This window comes from Ooceraea biroi, chromosome 6, assembly GCF_003672135.1.
Source record: "Ooceraea biroi isolate clonal line C1 chromosome 6, Obir_v5.4, whole genome shotgun sequence".
In the NCBI taxonomy this organism is placed as follows: Eukaryota; Metazoa; Arthropoda; class Insecta; order Hymenoptera; family Formicidae; genus Ooceraea; species Ooceraea biroi.
The window spans coordinates 13,329,751-13,348,265 of record NC_039511.1 but is presented as its reverse complement, the minus strand read 5'-3'; the positions used below and the strand labels follow the sequence as shown (position 1 = coordinate 13,348,265).

At 38.7% G+C, this 18,515-nt stretch overlaps 5 protein-coding genes across 12 annotated transcripts; 1 reads left to right on the top strand and 4 right to left on the bottom strand.

Annotated features, from left to right (window-relative positions):
• Positions 1-465: 465 nt before the first annotated feature.
• On the bottom strand, positions 466-4,184 carry LOC105276833 (ADP-ribosylation factor 1). Of its 3 annotated transcripts, none has more exons than XM_011334776.3 (5): positions 4,066-4,184; positions 2,686-2,859; positions 2,352-2,461; positions 2,013-2,138; positions 466-1,918 (listed from the first exon to the last, which is right to left on the bottom strand). In XM_011334776.3, exons 2-5 carry the CDS (start codon positions 2,831-2,833, stop codon positions 1,754-1,756), a joined length of 549 nt encoding a protein of 182 aa, XP_011333078.1. In that variant the 5' UTR covers positions 2,834-2,859; positions 4,066-4,184; the 3' UTR covers positions 466-1,753. The 3 variants fall into 3 exon arrangements, with proteins under 3 accessions (XP_011333078.1, XP_011333070.1, XP_019886175.1); XM_011334768.3 differs by having other exon boundaries at positions 3,783-4,126; XM_020030616.2 differs by having other exon boundaries at positions 3,938-4,126.
• An 855-nt stretch (positions 4,185-5,039) lies between these two features.
• Positions 5,040-7,160, bottom strand: LOC105276771 (rac GTPase-activating protein 1). Of its 2 annotated transcripts, none has more exons than XM_011334668.3 (7): positions 6,847-7,160; positions 6,627-6,759; positions 6,222-6,397; positions 5,988-6,142; positions 5,525-5,920; positions 5,314-5,434; positions 5,040-5,241 (listed from the first exon to the last, which is right to left on the bottom strand). In XM_011334668.3, exons 2-7 carry the CDS (start codon positions 6,664-6,666, stop codon positions 5,200-5,202), a joined length of 930 nt encoding a protein of 309 aa, XP_011332970.1. In that variant the 5' UTR covers positions 6,667-6,759; positions 6,847-7,160; the 3' UTR covers positions 5,040-5,199. The 2 variants fall into 2 exon arrangements, with proteins under 2 accessions (XP_011332970.1, XP_011332977.1); XM_011334675.3 differs by having other exon boundaries at positions 6,876-7,160.
• On the top strand, positions 5,592-9,530 carry LOC105276789 (putative methyltransferase NSUN6). Its single transcript, XM_011334698.2, has 8 exons — positions 5,592-5,717; positions 7,181-7,310; positions 7,388-7,510; positions 7,717-7,912; positions 7,981-8,143; positions 8,344-8,554; positions 8,716-9,003; positions 9,124-9,530. Exons 2-8 carry the CDS (start codon positions 7,197-7,199, stop codon positions 9,394-9,396), a joined length of 1,368 nt encoding a protein of 455 aa, XP_011333000.1. The 5' UTR covers positions 5,592-5,717; positions 7,181-7,196; the 3' UTR covers positions 9,397-9,530.
• LOC105276798 lies at positions 8,575-11,744 on the bottom strand. Of its 4 annotated transcripts, XM_020030607.2 has the most exons (7): positions 10,818-11,744; positions 10,494-10,755; positions 10,248-10,351; positions 9,974-10,168; positions 9,755-9,880; positions 9,600-9,689; positions 8,921-9,041 (listed from the first exon to the last, which is right to left on the bottom strand). In XM_020030607.2, exons 2-6 carry the CDS (start codon positions 10,669-10,671, stop codon positions 9,603-9,605), a joined length of 690 nt encoding a protein of 229 aa, XP_019886166.1. In that variant the 5' UTR covers positions 10,672-10,755; positions 10,818-11,744; the 3' UTR covers positions 8,921-9,041; positions 9,600-9,602. The 4 variants fall into 4 exon arrangements, with proteins under 4 accessions (XP_019886168.1, XP_019886171.1, XP_019886166.1 ...); XM_020030609.2 differs by lacking the exon at positions 9,600-9,689 and having other exon boundaries at positions 8,575-9,041; XM_011334724.3 differs by lacking the exon at positions 8,921-9,041 and having other exon boundaries at positions 9,584-9,689.
• A 139-nt stretch (positions 11,745-11,883) lies between these two features.
• On the bottom strand, positions 11,884-18,455 carry LOC105276812 (platelet binding protein GspB). Of its 2 annotated transcripts, none has more exons than XM_011334739.3 (10): positions 18,328-18,455; positions 17,375-17,459; positions 17,016-17,158; positions 16,680-16,914; positions 16,429-16,601; positions 16,201-16,340; positions 15,910-16,122; positions 15,738-15,820; positions 13,277-15,646; positions 11,884-13,163 (listed from the first exon to the last, which is right to left on the bottom strand). In XM_011334739.3, exons 2-10 carry the CDS (start codon positions 17,427-17,429, stop codon positions 13,066-13,068), a joined length of 3,510 nt encoding a protein of 1,169 aa, XP_011333041.2. In that variant the 5' UTR covers positions 17,430-17,459; positions 18,328-18,455; the 3' UTR covers positions 11,884-13,065. The 2 variants fall into 2 exon arrangements, with proteins under 2 accessions (XP_011333041.2, XP_019886143.1); XM_020030584.2 differs by lacking the exon at positions 18,328-18,455 and adding an exon at positions 17,940-18,307 and having other exon boundaries at positions 13,032-13,163.
• Between the last annotated feature and the right edge of the window lie 60 nt (positions 18,456-18,515).

Sequence of the window (18,515 nt, the reverse complement as noted above, 5' to 3'; positions counted from 1 at the left end):
AAAAAATCTAATTTCCTAGCGTATAAAAGTACATGTATATGTGTATAAACATACACACTTAACTTAATATAATAAACATAATTGAAAGTATATGATATTTTGCCATGATTTTACAGAGTAATCGTTAAGAAACGGAATCTTTATATTACCTAACTGTAAGCGATATATGAGTCTAGTGACTACGTAGTTTTTAAAAATAGTGATTGCGCTTGTAACCAGTCTCAATATAACGACCTCTCAAGCATCAAAGTCGTCTTGAAACCGTATGTGCCGTATGTTTAGGAGATGTACGAACGAATGAGAATGAGAACAAAGAGATTGCCCGTTGCAAGAAATTCATCAGCTTTCGCGCGAGTGTTATATACGAGTGTGCAACACATTTTTCAAAGTGGGCTAATCGGTTGAAATAAACAAAAAAGATAAAAGAAACTACTCAACGATGGCACAAATAATGTGTAGACTACATAAAGCACAATTACAATATATTTCACAAATCGTTTAAACATTCATACATAATTATATGAATTTTCGCATATGACGAAAAGGCGATTCAATGAAATCAGAGGAAGGAGTATCTCGTAAAAACAATATATCTCAAAGACGGGAAAAACGTTAGGACATCGAAGAGCGATCGCGAATCAACGTCGGTGTATCGTTCGCGTGAAAGCACGCCACGTCACGATGTATCGAAAGTACCGAATTTAATACAGTTGCGAGGCCTGACATTTTTCGCTAGCTAATACACGAATGCTCGTTCCTTTCGAAATTTCTCTCGAGTCTCTAGATTTTCTGCCACGATCACTGCACAATTTCGGAATGTCAAGGATATATTCTAATTTACTTTATCGAGGTGCAATAAATAAATGATATACCTCCTTTATAATGAGATATACATAGTTGGATAACTATAAGTTTGAAGGCGGTCAGGTGAGGAGAATGCGCACCAGCCGCTATCAAGTAGCGAGATAACCATCCATATAGCTTCTGCATTTTCGAAAAATCTTCTATCACCGAAAAATGAAAAAGAAATAGAAAGAAAACCTTCATAACTAGGAAATAGTAAGTCATTGCACCATCTGTTGCAATCACTTTCGTTTGCGTTTTCGTGTCAACCGCACTGAGCCGAAGTCGGAGCGATTTTTGTTTTGTAAATGTAGTGGACAGAGCAACATTCTCTTGTCTATTGATCACATTTTATCGTATTTATATAATGTAATGTACAATATGCAGCTACATTATGATAATCGGTATGTCCAACGCATTCAAAACTGACAACACTGTGTGGGTATTTTTACTCTTTTTCTGTTTTTCCGTTTCTGTATTCTTGAATTTTTTTTCTCTCGAAGATATTTAAATTATTTCATTAATCAATGTGTAGCGTACGTTTCAGAGTTAGGTACTTTAATATAATTACTTCCAAGTTTTCCACGTTTTCTTGTGGCATCTCTGTGTAAAAAGTGTAACTATAATGCTAATATAATAATAATAATTAATAATAAGTTGCGCAAGGCAATAGTCCGGTGTGGCCGTTCGATCGTGTGCCTTCGGCCGCTCCCCCACTCCCCTCCCCCCGAAAAACTTTCTGACACGAACAACTCTTAATAATGATTCTATATCCTCCAGTCTGGAGACCTTGTAGTAGCATCGTTTGTTTCTTATAATGTTACTCGTTCTTAGGGGGGGAGACAGGTGTGCAGCTGTTTTTTGTATGATGTTAATATAGCAACTGAATGTTGACAGAATAATTTTTCGATTAGCGGTTGGCATTTTTCAACTGATTGGAAAGCCAATCAAGGCCCTCGTAAAGTCCATCTCCGCTTGTGGCACACGTCGCCTGGATGTACCAATTGCGATTACGTAGAGAATGCAATCCCAACTTGTCAGTGATCTCCGCTGCGTTCATTGCGTTTGGCAGATCCTGAAATGTTTAAACGTCACATAAGATATCGCCTCCCATATCAATATACATATATTTATTATTAATTTCAATCTCGGCAAAAACGTTTACTTACTTGTTTGTTAGCAAATATGAGAAGTACCGCATCTCTGAGCTCATCTTCCGCAAGCATTCTCATCAACTCTTCGCGCGCCTCACCGATACGTTCCCTATCATTACTATCAACGACGAATATCAAGCCCTGCAGGCATCGAAAGACATGATAGAATAACATTGATACAACAAACGATATTCATAATGCGTATGAATTATGCAATAAAAGAAACAAAACAAAAAAGAAAGTTATATAATTCTTTAATTGTATCATTAAGCATATGTTGCACCTTCTGACAAGCTATATTTTCATATTAATTAATAATACTGACAACAATTTAATTGATAAATGATTACGTACTTGCGTATTCTGAAAATAATGCCGCCATAGAGGTCTAATTTTGTCTTGGCCACCGACATCCCATACAGTGAAACTTATATTCTTATACTCAACCGTTTCTACATTGAAACCTAAGAAATACATTCATACGTGTAATGTTTTTGTCTTTCACAAATCCAGATTATGACATTCTTAAACACAACGGTTACGAAATATGCTAATTTACAAGAAAACAAACTCTATTATTTGTTACTTTTTTTACCACATAATAATAATCTGTATAAGTATATGCAACGTTATTTAATATTCCATTACATTTTTAAGCTGTACGCGATTATAAAAGAAACATGCTTACCTATAGTGGGAATTGTAGTAACAATTTCCCCTAATTTTAATTTGTACAGAATTGTGGTTTTACCCGCTGCATCAAGACCCACCATCAAAATCCTCATTTCCTTTTTGCCAAAAAGGCCTTTGAATAACGTTGCGAACATATTCCCCATGATTGGTACTTGTTATATATCAGGATCTAAAATTGTAGCATTGTAATACAGATATAAAGAACATTACCAGTTACTAAATATATAATTATATAATCATGTTGTTCTTCAAAGGCATACACAGTAATATCACACTGTCATTAGTTTGTACATCTCGATATAAAATCTCTCTCCATTTGTATACAATTATAAAATTTATGATGCACGTAATATATAATATATAATATATATATATATATATATATATATATATATATATGGGATTACAAAAAGAACATATTTCTGTGCACAAAGTATACAAAAGAATGTACATGCAATTTCTGAATGATGCAACTAAGCATCTTGTGAAACAAAAGATTGTGTATCGTTGGCAAGAATATCGTACAGAGGGTGGATTGTTGTTTGATCGGTAAACAATGCGAGTAGCGTGAGAGAGTACAGCTTCTGTACGTAAATATCATTTGATATCCGCGAAATATGTATGCAACGTGTCAAAATTGTTTCATTCGTCAAAGCGTGCACGGAGTCGAGGAAGTGATGAAAGATTTCGTGGCGAAGATGCAATTTTGTTTCGCGAAGAACGAGGCGCACGTGAGCGAATGAAGAAGATTCGGTCTCGTGGACAGACACGCATGGCGAGGTAGCGCACGTTTCACGCGGTGACGCGGCGGTACGTCCCGAGCGTACGCTCGCGTACACGCGCACGATCGTCGCGTACCGTCACAAAAGCCTCGCAAACTAACCTGAGCACAAAGGCGCCCGCGAGACGGAACGATCGGATCAACTCTGGCGCAACGGAGACCGCGCGCTCGGCACTCTCGGCCGAGATGCGAAAGGAAGAAAAAAAAGAAAAAGAAAAGGAGGAAAAAGGGTCAGGCACGCACGAGATGCTCACGCTGCCCGCTATCGATTCTCGTTTTAATACATCGCTATGATAATCGGACTGGCATACCCTCGGGGATCGCTATAGACTGCTTTGCCGGCGATCTATGCAGTTTTTAAGGGTGATCGTACTATTTAAAAGGCCAGTGGAGCGTGATACTGCGAGCGAGGCGGAGGATATTGTGCGGTTTGCGAAGCCACTGCGTACACCCGGTTGTCTGTCACCTTCGACCTACTCCCCAGCGAATCGTCAAGGGTTCCCCGCTCAAAGATCCATTACCCAGAGACCTGCTCTTATTACCGAGTTCTCTGGTAACGTCACGTTGCACATATACGCCACTTGCGTTACTTACGTTTCAGTAAAAAAGATTATTTTCACAAGAAACGATAAAACATAAAACCAACACTCTCGAAAAGTACCGTATGTCAAAATGGCGGACGTGGAAAGGATTCATGCCTCATGCCACGTATAGGGTCACCGAGCCGCCGCGATTGGCTCGATTAGTCACGTGACGGCAGAAATTAGAATTGATGCCCGAGTACGCCGACAGGCGGCGGCGCCGACCGTTCCACGAAAATTTCGAAATTGTTGCTACGCGCCGGCCGATACCGCGCTTGATAATTGGACAAATAAATCTTATCTTTTCCATATTCAGTTTCATTATCCGTTCGATTGACTGAGCGTGCGTGACGCGATACGTAACCGCATAATCGTAACCTAAATTAAGTTTGTAAAAGAGAGGCGAACGAACGACATTCTTCGGAAGTGCAGCCGATGCAATTGCATAGAATTTGCAACAAAAAAAGATAAGATTATAATAAAAATACCTTAAACCGAAGAAAAATATTACAAACCATTATTCATACAAGAAAGAAAGATACGATGAAACTTTATACGTATTCGTCAAGATTTCTTGCAAATTTTCTCATTAAGAAGAAAATGGAAATGTAATACGTAATTATAAAACAGCGTGCCGCTCCGACACAGATGGACGAGACGAAGAAAGCTAAATATACGATAGCGTAACTTACAGCGCTTAAATCGAGATTATCTGTATTTACATACGTGTATTTACTATATATGTGTGCCGCTGATTGTTAGATTTCATTCTCATCAGCTCTCATTTGACCCGAGATGACGTTATTCATCTTTTTGCAGCATGAACAATCATGAATAACGAATATTTAGACACGCATCATCTTTCCCCCAAGAATGCTCATCTAGGGGAAATGGAAATGGAATTGACACCGATAACGCTTCACCGGTGTTCGAATTGTAAACATTGCTAGTTAGCATTTTCGAATGTTGCAGTAATAAAATTCCACATTGTATAAATTATTCTTTAATTCAATGCGAATAATATAAGAGATTGCAGTTGTAGCAATTGTCATGTAACTAGAGATACTCTATCAATATAATATTCCAAGTCAGAAGTTTCTCAATAATCATATTTACAGAAATAATATAAAAAATTAATTTAACTAGATCAGAAACGACGAAGTTCTAAGCATTGATTTCGTTTGCTAACCTGTAAAATGTGGTTAAAGTGTCAGTATATGTATAAAGAATATTATATTATTTCATTGCATTATGTACTTACTTTGCATAACATTGCCAATTTACTGTCGCGATCCGGACATTGAAGAAATTTAGTTTTGCATTCCGAATGACATATAATGTGACAGTCAATACATCTCCGGACTCTTCTTCCAAATTTGATTCTAATATTAAATGCATGACAATACAGCCAATGTAGTGTTTACATATTATTAAGCATACTTTTATAGTCATGTTAAAAATCTAATACTTACTTTCCATCACAAAGAATACACTTTTCTGGCTTGATAATTATTCTTGACATGAAAGTGTGTGTCAGTGCTTCTGGAGTTAATGATTTGGGATTAATTGAGATCACACTTCCTTTGCTGGATGCAACCTGATTCTCAGAAGCTGTGGCGCATGTTTCGCCCTTTGGCACAACTCCCACAGTCGCCAGTCTGTCTGGTAAGTTGAATTCTATAACTTTGTCCAATGTGCTGCACTGCTTATTCGCAGAACATTCGTCGCTCGGTTTATGTTCTTTGTACTCAACCTGGTTTTGAACCTTTATAATAGCATTAGTGTCCAAATCATCCTCTGATTTTGACAAACAATTCAAATCACTTAGTATGGAGCCCGTAGAATCTGTTTCTGTTATTGCAGCCAATCTAAAATCAAGTTCCAACGTAAATTGGGTATTACGTTATCATATATTTGATGGATGTATCTACTTACTGTCCCTCATTCTGCTTGTTTTTGATACATGGATTGTTATATTTAATTTCAATCATGTATTGGTTAAGGAACTGTAGTTTCTCTTTTACTGTTTCATTCAAGTTTGTTCTTCTGTCGTGGAATAAGACCTCTATAGCCATGTTAATATGACCCTCCTTTCAAACAAATATTTAATTAAAATATTCATTTTTTGTATCTATCTAACATGTATTTATAAAAAAGACATTAACATACCAATGCATTTCTGTATCTCTCAACCGATCGACGTTTACGTTTTTCATCTTCCAAGTTTTTTCTGGCATGACACAATTTTTGATGAAGGCTTATAATTTCCAAGCGAGCTTTGTTTAAAACTGAATCAAATTGCTGATGCTCTTGCAAAGGTAGACATTCTGGTGTATTAATTAAAACTGTAAAATATATGAATAATATCATTACATTATTATGAATATATTATTACACTGATATGAAAGATCAGTAAATATCTAAAATAATAATCTAAAAAAATAAACCATAAAATGTTAAATGTTTATTATGTTGATAAAGCTAATTAGGTTTGACAATTATAAAAGTATTCTCAATTTTTAATAGATTGTGTTTGTCAATAGCATTAGAAAAAAGTGATTTATATATTCAGACCTTTATTCAGTTCCTTGTTACTTTCTGGGCACGACATCATACTGTTTCATAAGTATTAAAACTCAATTGGTCTTTGTTCCTTAATTATACTGTTTAGTATATAAGACAATAGACACGTGAATAACAGGGAGACCTGAAAGCGTGGAACACGTGGTTTTTGCTTCTGGAAGTTTGTGTTGTTGTATAATATTTCAAATATGTTCAAATCATTCAGTCTTACCAATCAGAAAATAATTCCTAGTTAATTACCTGTTTCTATAAAATAAAAGAAAGATAAATATAAAAGATTTTATATAAATACACGTAGAATATATCTGGAATATATCTCAAATTGGATCCGAGTACATTACACACTCGAGCTCGGCAAGATCTGCAGATCTGCACGCGACGGCCGATTTTCAGCTAGCTCCACCTCCCCTTACCACGTAGAGACCCTCTATAGGGTCTTTATTACCACTCTGCACTAGACTGTTTAACTACCGTTGATTGGTTAATAAATAGCTGTTCAGCAATTGAGAAACAATTTCATAAGAAGAGAAAAATTGTTTTCGCAGAAAAATAAATTGAAAAATGGATTTTGGAGAAACCCCGTTTAAAAATAAATTGGAAATACGCGATGAGCTAATAGCAGACTTGGAAAAAGTGATCATTGATGGCAAGTTTCTGCAAAAGTCCGAAATTCAGGTATTCTAATAAAATTTTCATGTTTTTTCCGTTTTCTTTGATAAAAAAATAAGCTTTGCTTATTCTGAAAAATGTAGGAGAAGGTTGATAATCTCTGTAAATGGTTGTGCACAACACCCACAACAAGTATTTACAGATTAAATAATTTCATAGATTGTCGTACAGATGATCTGGAGAAATTGTGCAATGCGTTGAAACAGGTATGTTGAGGAATGATAAAACTATTTTCAGAGAGCCTTAGGCCATATTAATGTTTCTTCAGGCACTTTTAATCACAAAATAAAGGTTAACTCCTTTTATAAAATAATTAAACTTTCTTATAAGTCAACATTTGTATACATTTACATGACAGTTGTAGAACAGAACATGAGAATTCTTCATACATGCAATACATTCCATACGTTAGGATGATAAACCAAATCCATCTGTTCACTTTTTACCGGATCTTCCAAATGGAATAGTTGCTGTGGACAATTGGGACTTGTTGATACCTCTTGACTTGGAAAGATATCCAGATGAAATCATTGTTGATGCTACATGCGGTGCAGCTGTATTAAGGGGATCTCATGTTTACGCTCCTGGCGTTATGGGAATGTCAAATGGTAATAAAGAGTTCTTTCTGTGAAAATATCCAAAAAAAACGTTGACGCTAATCTGAAATTAATTACAGGTTTAGCCATTAACACTAAAGTCAGCGTATTCGCAGATGTTGTTGGTCAATGTAAGAAAGGTTTGATTAAACCATATGCAGATAGCAATAAAGTATATCTAGGGAATGGTATTCTTCGACAAGCCAGAAAACAGCTTTTTGGTAAAGCTGCCAAAAATCCTTGGTAAGGTGCAATAAGCGAATTGAAATTAAATAGAGAAATAGACTTATTTTATTGTAACGTGATAATTAGAAAATGTACTCTACTCAGTACTCGACTCAAAGTAGAAGACTGAAAAATTGAGTGAAAATTCTTTTATTTAAGAAATTTATTATACGTAATATATAATACAAAATAATATCGCAAATTTATATTTTTTTTAGTGGTATCGCAGTAATTATAACAGATGTAATTTCACGAATTCCGCAATTAAATGTAAACGATGAATCTTTGAGGCCACATGCATTGTTACAAAATTTGCCATCCATTATATGCGGTCTGGTTTTAAACCCACAGCCAAATGAGATAATTCTTGATATGTGCGCTGCACCTGGTAACAAGACCACGCACATTTCACTTCTTATGAAGGGACAGGTAAATATGAAAGGAAGAAATTTTTCTTTATATTTCCTTATATTTGAATTGGAATAAGCATATGCTTATTCTTTAGAATGAGAGAAGAAAAAAAAATAATTGTGAGAAATTCTGTAAAAAATATACTGATTGTGTAAACATTATTCTGATGCAATTTCCAGGGTACAATAATAGCTTTGGAAAAAAATTCGGGTAAAGTGGTACGATTCAAAGAAAAATGTAAAGACGAAAACATTAAAATATTTTGTTACGATGCTACAAAGGCAGTCATGGAACAAGGGCACAGTTTTATTCACACCGATGGACCTCCATTTCAAGAAAATTCTTTCGATCGTATTCTCTTGGATACTCCATGCAGCGCATTAGGTCAAAGACCGCAGCTATGCAATAAAATCACAGCGGCACAGTTTCGTTCTTATGTTCCCTTACAACGAAATCTCTTTTCTGCCGTAAGTCGACAAATTACTTGCCATAAAAGTATATATACCTGTAACAAAAGTACATACAATATATAAAACTGCATTAAAGCCGGAGTATATGACTTTTAAACAAATACATATTTTATATAGGCCGTTCGTCTTTTAAAGCCGGAAGGAATATTAGTGTACAGTACATGCACTGTCACAGTAGCAGAGAACGAGGGCATCCTTGCTTGGGCATTAAAGCGATTTCCAGAATTGAAATTAGAATCCGTTAAAGAACGGATAAAAACAGACAGATATGGTGCTGAAGGATATACTATAGATGGGCTAACAAATGAGAACGCGAAGAAAATATGTAGATTTGGTCCTGAAAGTGATTCTGTTGGATTCTTTATTGCATGCTTAAGAAAATGTTCTTGAGGTAATAAAACGCATCGAAGCTCTATCATATGGAAAGCTATTTCATTTAAAATTGACTTAATCAATTTTCAAAGCCAATTTTTAACTAATCTACAAATAGTAACTACTAGTTTTTTTTATAATTGATAAAGAAAGAAAAAAGTTTTAATTATTGACATAAATTATTGATATAATAAAACATACTGAAAATTATAAAGTTTTGCCTTTTATTCTACTGCTGCTGCTCGTCCATCTCCAACGATCTCCATCATTATCACGGAACAATTATCACAAATCACATACAATGTTTCTACCTAATTTTAGAGAAAGTTATTTAACAGAGAAGAAAATGAAAAGATTTTTTTCAATTATAATTTACATGCAGTCCGTGAGCGTCAGGAAAGAAGTAAATATATAAATGTATATATTCTTGCGGCTTAAGTGTGAAATATGCAGGCCACATAGCAAAACATGGTAGAACCAGCATGTTGTCGTTAGTAATATCCTGAAAAATTATTAGTACAGAGTACGATGTTTATATTAACGCTGAAAACAAAGTTTTTTAAAAAACAAATTTTATACATTTCAATATTTTTACCTCGATATGCATCGAACACCAATCAATCTCGCTCATAATGAAGAATCTTCCTTCGCCACCGACATTTTTAACCGTCAGAGGTAATGTAACTTCTTCACCTACGAAACACTCTCCACAGTCAAAATTCTTCAATGTTTTATATTTTGGAATGCTCTCTGTAGGGGTGCTGGATGCACTGCTACTTGTATCGATAAACTGTAAATTTTGATTTACAGCAAGGAAAGAAAGAGAATGTAATTAATATTGAGACATTGAGAAATAGAAAGCATGGTACCTCCTCAAGAGAATTCATTGACTGAAATGGGATTTCCATAATCCACTCTACATCTCTTACTGTCAGTTTTCTTTGTGGATATTGAAAGTACGGAATATTTATCACTGCGAGAATATAAATCGTAAATAATATCGGAATATGAGATAAAGAAGACTTAAATTCTCGCATTTACATAATTGATATACATGATACTGTACGTCAACTGCTTTATATGCTTCGCGAATAGGCGATTATGAATATATTTACCTGTCAATATTGGTGGATCTCGATATCCACGTAATTTAATGATAACTGATCGTCCATGCTGCACATTTATGACGAGCATTTCTTCAGGTTCGTCAAAAGTATCGCAACGGAAGGAAATAATCAATTTTACGTGCATTCCCGGAGGAATGCCTCCTGTTTGTCCTTTAGATTCAATCATGACAGTAAAGTGTGAGTAACTAGGTCTTCTACCTAACTGGAATCTGGCTAAGGACACACTCACATTTTGCAGAATTACAACTTTCTGTAATGAAGAATGGGGCCATTTCAATGCATTTAAAGATTATATTTTTTTACAATACGTACCCGATATAATTTATTCAACTCATAGTTGCGAAATTCTACACAATTAGGCACTGCAATTAATGTCGCCTTTTGTAAATCTGTTTTTGGAATAATTTTTTTCCGTGGGCTGACTGATGACGGAGTTAATTCGGTTTTTCTAAAAGTGAAAGTAAAGAAAATTTATTGCATTCAACATATCATAGCCTCTTATATTCTTCATTAGAAATATTTGCATTCACATACAATATGCTAATGTATACAGTGCGTGATGACGTGTGTACTAAAATTACCAAGCTGATAAAAAGCACTGCAAATACCTATAAGGACGATATTTTGTCATGAGGAATTACGAATATTGATGTTCTTAATAATAAGATTGTTCACGGAAAACTTTCGCAAATAAAGTGATTCATCAAAAATTGTGATTTTACATTAATCATTATAAAACTAAAAATGACCGTTGGAATAATACTACGTATAAAATGGAATAATAATACGTATAAAACATTATAAGAAACATTTAAAAAGTGCATTTCCGCACATTTTAACATAATTGAGGAAAAACAACTCATTGTCAATATGTAGTACATCAGATTTTCTGCCTATATATATATATATATATATATATGTGTGTGTGTGTGTGTGGGCATGTGTGTGTCAAAACTCGTGGATGATCATGAGTATGTGTTATACAACTTTTTACTTTCTAACTTATTAGTAACATAATAGATAACTCTCTCGTATAACGTGGGGAGAATACATTCCGCATTATATGAATCCGCATAATACGAACCGCATGTGTGCACACATGCATACACATGCATGCACATTTGGGTTATATATATTATGTATATGGAAATATTTATAGCTTCTGTTTGTGTGTGTGTGTCTGTATCTAAAACGTAATATGCAATTACATTTTTGTCGTGACATTATACGAATCCATGTTATGCGAAGGTCTACTGTTTGTTGCTTAAATCTTTATTGTTATTCCGAACTGTAATCATAATTATTTTGCGTATTTAAAAATTACTGGCGACTACTTAATAAGTAGGAACGGGTTCAATAATAGAACGCAAACTGATACTCCGTTCAACAACATTGTATTTAAGCTTTATATAGATTCAGAAATTATAAGTGTTTCATTAGAGTGCACTTATTTATTCTATAGATAAGCATACATAGTCCATGTAATGTAATAGCGAGTTCGATTGTATAACATTACAATCCATATTAAATATTAAAGACTGTTATGCATAAATAACAATTAACATAAAAATTCTTGAGCGAGTAGTTTCACTGCATATGGCGATTACTCAATAGAATTTGCTACGTTGCTTACTAAAACGTACGGGTACATTATTCCGTCTGGTATTTAAATAAAGACGTTTCTAGACTTCTAGATAAATTAGCACACAACAGACTTTAATCTTCTGCGTCCGTGCGCTAGAGCATCATCCACAATCGAACTCTCTATAAAGTACGCATTACGATCGTACAATGAATACGAGACAACTACCACCTGCAATCATTCATACAATACCTCATTTTAATCATACTCATGCACAGATTAAGATTTAAAATAAAAGGAATTTTCCTGATTATTATTCAATCCGATCAATCTAATCATAGTTTGATATTTAATGCACTTTATTAATGAAATGCAATAATCTAATTATACCTTACAGGTGCGTCCGGCATGATAACCGTATCATCACCGTGGACTTTGTATGCATGGAATAAGATTTTTTTTACCAAAGCTTATTGTTGTTTGGAAAATATAAAACCCCATATTATATCTTTACTATCCTACAAATACAATGCTTACTTCGAACGTACTATAATAATGTCACTGCAATGAAAGTACTGTTTTTTTGTTATTCTTGCATCTCATGTGTCCGTGCTACTTGATGCCACAAAAGTCAAACACAAAAAATGGAGATATCAGTGAATTGTTTTACACTGAGACATACATATTTAAAATGTGTCTTGTTAAATCTAAAATGTAGATTTTTCTTGATGTCCGTTAGCTTTTTTTCCTCCCGTTTTTACAGTATAACAGCGGTCTTCCTCGTCTCGCATCTAGTCGCCAAATATCATATAAGACTGCCATTGACGTGCAATTGTACGAAGTGAACGTTCTTACATATATACAATTCACGATCACGTTTTAAACGTACATGTTGCTATTTGCACGTATCATATGCTGTAATTCGATGCATCGCATGGTATTTCTTTCCTTAACATTACATCAAAGTTGTATCTGTCTTCACTTATCAAGCTCCAGTGCAGCATACTGCTCCTCGTCCACTTCAGTCATCATGAAATTTCCATCTGGTAAGAGCAGTACTACTCTCCTAGTTCCACCTGGAAAGCATCAGGAATTATTAAATCGGAACATATTAAAGGCTCATATTATCGATGTTCACTGGAGATAAAAATCAACTACAAGAATTGAGTAATTTAATAAGAGGCATTACCTGGGGTGGGCTCTTCAGCTTGTACTACTTGAGCTACAACTTGTGCCTGTCCTTCGTTATCCTCTTGGGTCCCTGTTACATCGGTCGTGTTTGCGTTATCCATTATAGACATTACCATCGAATTCTCAGTCGATTCCGCTCCGTCCTCCTTCACGTAAAACTGGGGTGTGAGATTGACTTGATCGGGGATCAGCTGCGCCACAGCTTCAGCAACCGCGTGGTCCAACGTCAGGACGGAGCCGTCATCACCTTGCTGCTCGGTAGTCACGTATACGCATTGCTGTTCACCATCCGCACCGCGTGTCACCAACAGCGTTTGTCCATCCTCAGCCTGACCTGCGACTTGGTAGACCACACCGTGCTCGGCTATAGTAACCAAATTGGACGCATCATCCGTTGTGACCTTTCTCTCTTCCGTTGTCTTCTCTTCAGGCTTGGCATCGGATGACGTCACCGACATTGTAACGGTGGACGATGTTGCCGGGACTGTCGACAATGCCGTAGTGATCGACGTCTCGGAGCCGGTGGTTTCCGTTAAAGGCGTTACTGTGGACGTAACGGCCGTTACTGGGACTGTAGAGCTGTCATCCAAGCAAGGCAAGTCGGGCGCGGGTACCGCCACGTTCGACAGATTGATTTGCGCGGTTTCGCTTGCTTGAACAATAGTACCGGTTGTACCGCCAGGGCTCATCTCTACTCTCATAATACCGCCGCCCTCCGCGAGCGAGTCGAGAGAGGGTAAAACTAATTCGGCGGTGGTGGTGGTGGTCGTAGCTGCGGTTGCTTCTATCGTAGTCTCGGATGCTGTGGTCGTGGTCTTCACTGTAGTCGACAATGCGGCTGTGGACGTTGTAGATTCCGCTTCAGGCTCCGTAGTTTGCTCGATTGGTTCGCCGTCCGGTCCGATTATACGTCCCGTCAGAGGGCACAGTGTAAACGGACGTGGTGGACTGTCGGGTTCCGGAGCCGTAATGGCATCGGGTTCTGGAGGCGGTGGTAAGTCCGGTTCACCCTCACTACTACTGTCTTCCGAACCAACTTCGTGGAATTCCATGTGCAGTCCATCACCCTCCGCTAATTTGCTCTCCTTGGCCTTTCCAGCTTGGGAAATTGGGGAGGTCTCGGTACCTATTTTTGCCCTGCCTCGACCTGCAGTGGTGCGAGCACCTGCCAAAAGCCCGCGACCACCCGGTTTAATTATTCCCGCCGCTTCCTGCGCCTTTCTCTTTGCCATTAATAATTTTTGCTGCGGAGACAACAACGACTGCGCCTTACCCACTGGCGTTTTCGGAGACTGTTTTACCTGTTGCGGTTGCTGTTGCACTGGACTAGTACCAGTTTTAATCACTTGTTTTGATTGCGTGGGAGTGGGAGTAAGCACCGTGAACTTCGGCCTAATCTGCGTAACCGTTCCCGTGGCACTTGGCGAGCTGGCTTGCGTGCTTACGACCGTCGTTGTACGCTTCTGCAATGTCGGACGCGTCGCTTGTGCCTGAATCTGTCTTGGCGCAGGTGCTCGTACAGGTGTGCGAATAGTACCAAGGACACTTGTTGCCGTTGTTGCGCGCAACGCTGGTCTCGGTAGTAAGGGACGGCCATCAACTGCTCGCTGAGGCGTGACGGAAGTGGGTCTTATACCCGTAGTCATCCTCGGTTGGAGTGTTATCGGCGTTGGTACCGCAGTTACAACATGTATCTGTTGTAACTGCGACGGATCTGGTTTCGGTTGTATTTTTATAGGCTCGGTCTTCTGCACGCCTCCTGCTTTCGGTGTAATGGGCTTAGAGGTGACGACCTTCATCTGCGTTACCACTTGACTGCCGTCCATCTTCGACAAAACTTTCACGGGAGTGGTCGAGTTCGGTTGTGACGTCGAGATAACTTGTTTCCTGACTACATTCATGTTGTCCCGATTCTGAACCATTAGGACACCTTGCGTCGTGGGGGACCCTTTGACCGCCAGTTTACCACTAGGTGACGAATCCAATTTAATGATACCATCCTTTCGCGACATGACGTATACACCGGAAGTTAAATTCGGCATCTGCTTGGGATCGACTTTGACAACGCCCTTGGCATTAGCTACCAGGACAGGAGGCTGGCTAGATTTTGGTCCTTCCGGAGACTGCAGTCCTAGAGAAGTCGCTAGATCAGTGGTCGAAACAGACGCTCTATTAGATCCGTTTGACTGTGCATTAGCGCGATTAAATGCACGCTGAATCACATCGCTGCGGCCTATCAATCTCTCGTCCTCGGACTCCCCGGTCCATTCATCATCGCTACCAGTGTCAGCTTTCGTTCTTTTCGCGGCACTGCTTCCACCATCTTCCGAGTCGCTATCCGAGTCGTCTATTCTTCTCTTACCCAAGACTGTATTTTACATGCACGTATTAATAAAACAAGGTGCAACATATTTGATGAAGATTATTTAATTGACATTTATAAACGGCTAAATACGTACGTTCATTGTCCTCATCCTTCATCGAACCACACCACTGCTTAACTTGATCCATTGCTTTCGACTTGCTAGACCGCATTGGTCGTCTACCGGCAAAGATAATCGAGTATTAAAGAAGTAAATGAGATAGCATTAAATCTTTTATATTTTTCCACTATAGCTCAAAGCTATTTACCCTGCTTGAACCGCTGTACTTGGTCCAGGTTTATTAACTTCAGCTTTTATCGGTGGCTTCTGCGCCGGTAAACTTGCACGTCCTACGATCTTTGTATTAGCTTGCTGTTGCGCCGCTTTAAGCTCCTTCTGCTTAGCGAGATTTCGTTCGAATTCTTCCAACATATTCTTGCAAGTTGATACAGCTTCCAAAGATTCCCACGTATTATTTTCGCTGTAAAATTTTTTACACATTGTGGAATTTATGAAAATTCTTGAAAGGGGAGCAAAATGTAATTAGCGAGATACTTACTGTGCATAACCTTCCCATTTAATTAAGTATTCCGAGCACCTCTTTTTTGGATTAAACCGTTTGGCCAGAATTTTCTCGACAACGTACTCTTCGTTGCTCGATTCCATTTCTTCTTCAGCAGCTGCCTTGCCAGATTTACTCTACGGAAACGAAACGAAGAAATAAAAATAAGACAACGTAAAAATTATTACTTTTGCGTATCAAGCATGAGGAGAATGAAGTAAAAACCTTCGGCTTAATCGATGGTTTCAATCTTGGTTTTTCTTTCTTGTCCGTGTCAACTTCCATAGGTTCGCACTTCTGCACTTTTGAGTCTGGTGTCTTTGCGTCCTTTTTAGCTTCGCCCGATTCTTCCGGTTGTCCGTTTCTAATAATTTTGCGAACTATTATTGGTTTGGCACCTGGAAAACACGGCGAGAAAATACAGATCGCATTAGCCGCTAGTCATTTATAAATGGCGCTTATTAAAAATATGTTACCTTCGCTGTTCGATTGAATTTGTATCGGTGTATCTTGCATCTTCGCATTACTAATCTTTGTGAAGGTTTGTATGGTCTTTCCCGCTGCAATCCACGAATCTCTTACGTGTGTATCCATCTTACACCATTTCTGGTACAGTTTCCATGGATTAGTCGCATCTTTATCGGTAGTCTCCTGTTGAATTTGTGAATCCTTCCACAAGAGAAATGCCCAAACTTGTGCTTTCTGTCCATTCTACAAATGTGAAATACAAATATGTATGTTGGTATTATGCAGATAATTACACTACAAATATCTCATTAAAAAAGCTATAGATAATGAGTATAGATACGAACGTCGTTATTTTCACGAAAATGTGACACTTTAGAGCAAGCTCCTTCTTTTGTACGATGTTCTTGAAATTCCTCGATGAAATGAAACACAGAATGACACTGTCCACATACTAATACATCCAGTCGTCCCATTTCCTCTTGTGCCGCTGGTAGTACAGAAAAGAAACCAAAAGAATGATTAGTTTATGCGAGAAGAGAGCAGTGAAATAAAATATCCATTATTGTATAAAATATATCTTCTGTAAACAGAAGATTCTATCTCGAAATTAACCTTATATTCTAAATAAGGTAAACGTATGTCAATTTGTAACTGTACTCAGCAGAGAGATCACGCAAATTTAAATACATATGTGGAAAATTACCTTTGATAACGGTAGGTTTGTTACTGATGGCCGAGGGACCATCGTCTCCCTCCATTCTGTTTATATTTCTGTTCAGCGATCTCTTCTAAAAATTAAGCACAAACAGAATTGTTAATTAGATGACAAAGGAGCACCAACTCTCGCATGGTACATCTTGCGTGCACCAGACAGAGCAAGAAAAAAATCTGTTCTCGCACGTGGAACGACCGGCGGACTCTTTCGCTATTTACGACACGAGAGAGGAGCTCATACGGTGCTCAGAAGCGCGACGATCGAATCAGCCGCATTTTTTTCCGGAGCAAGCACTCGCGCCGTTAGCACGATTCGTGTACGCGCCAGTGCATCACGATTTCTGCACTCACGCGCGCGTGCGCGCGCGCACGCCGTTCACGTAGCACGTCCGTGCACGATATACGTTTTGCGGCGCGATATTCCGGTTACACCGTTCAACTACTGTTGTCACGTTTAAGTGAAATCCGTCGAGACCGGCATCGAGCGATGGTAAACGCGGCCGGTCGCGGAGAGTGACTCGCGGAAAGGGGAACGAAAACGCTAGCGCGCGCACCTCGTTCCCGCCACAAATCCGCAGCGGTCTTATCTCGCTATTAAGCGAGCGAGGGAACTGTTTCTCCGGGTTGCGAGACGCACGAGCGCCAAGGCACGAGGACGATTAGAAAACGGCACCACTATCGGCGTCGTCGTCGTCGTCGTCACCGCCGCCGACGCCGTTCTCAAACCGTCACTGCGTCGTCGTGTCGTCGCCGTCGGTGCGAGTTCGCTGTTACTCCTATCTCTCACGAGCGAGCCGATGCCCGTCAAAGATGGCTCTCGTCGCCAATGCTCGTCTACGAGTTACCCACTTCCTGTTTTCACGCGAATGCTTTCCGAACACACGGTGGCGCGCGGTTAACGCGATTAACCGCGCTACGCGGAGGTGGACTAGCGATGCTCACTTGCACACGGCGAGGCCGGCGAACCACTCGATTTTCCTCAGCCTGGAAAATTGCTGATCGCCGTGCAACACAGGACGAAAACAGCGACCGCGTCGGCCGATGGTGGCGCCACGGCGGCCGTTCGCTGGCCTACCCGGCCTGCCCCGGCCTGCCCATCCTGCCCCGGGTCTGCCCAGCCTATCTCGAGC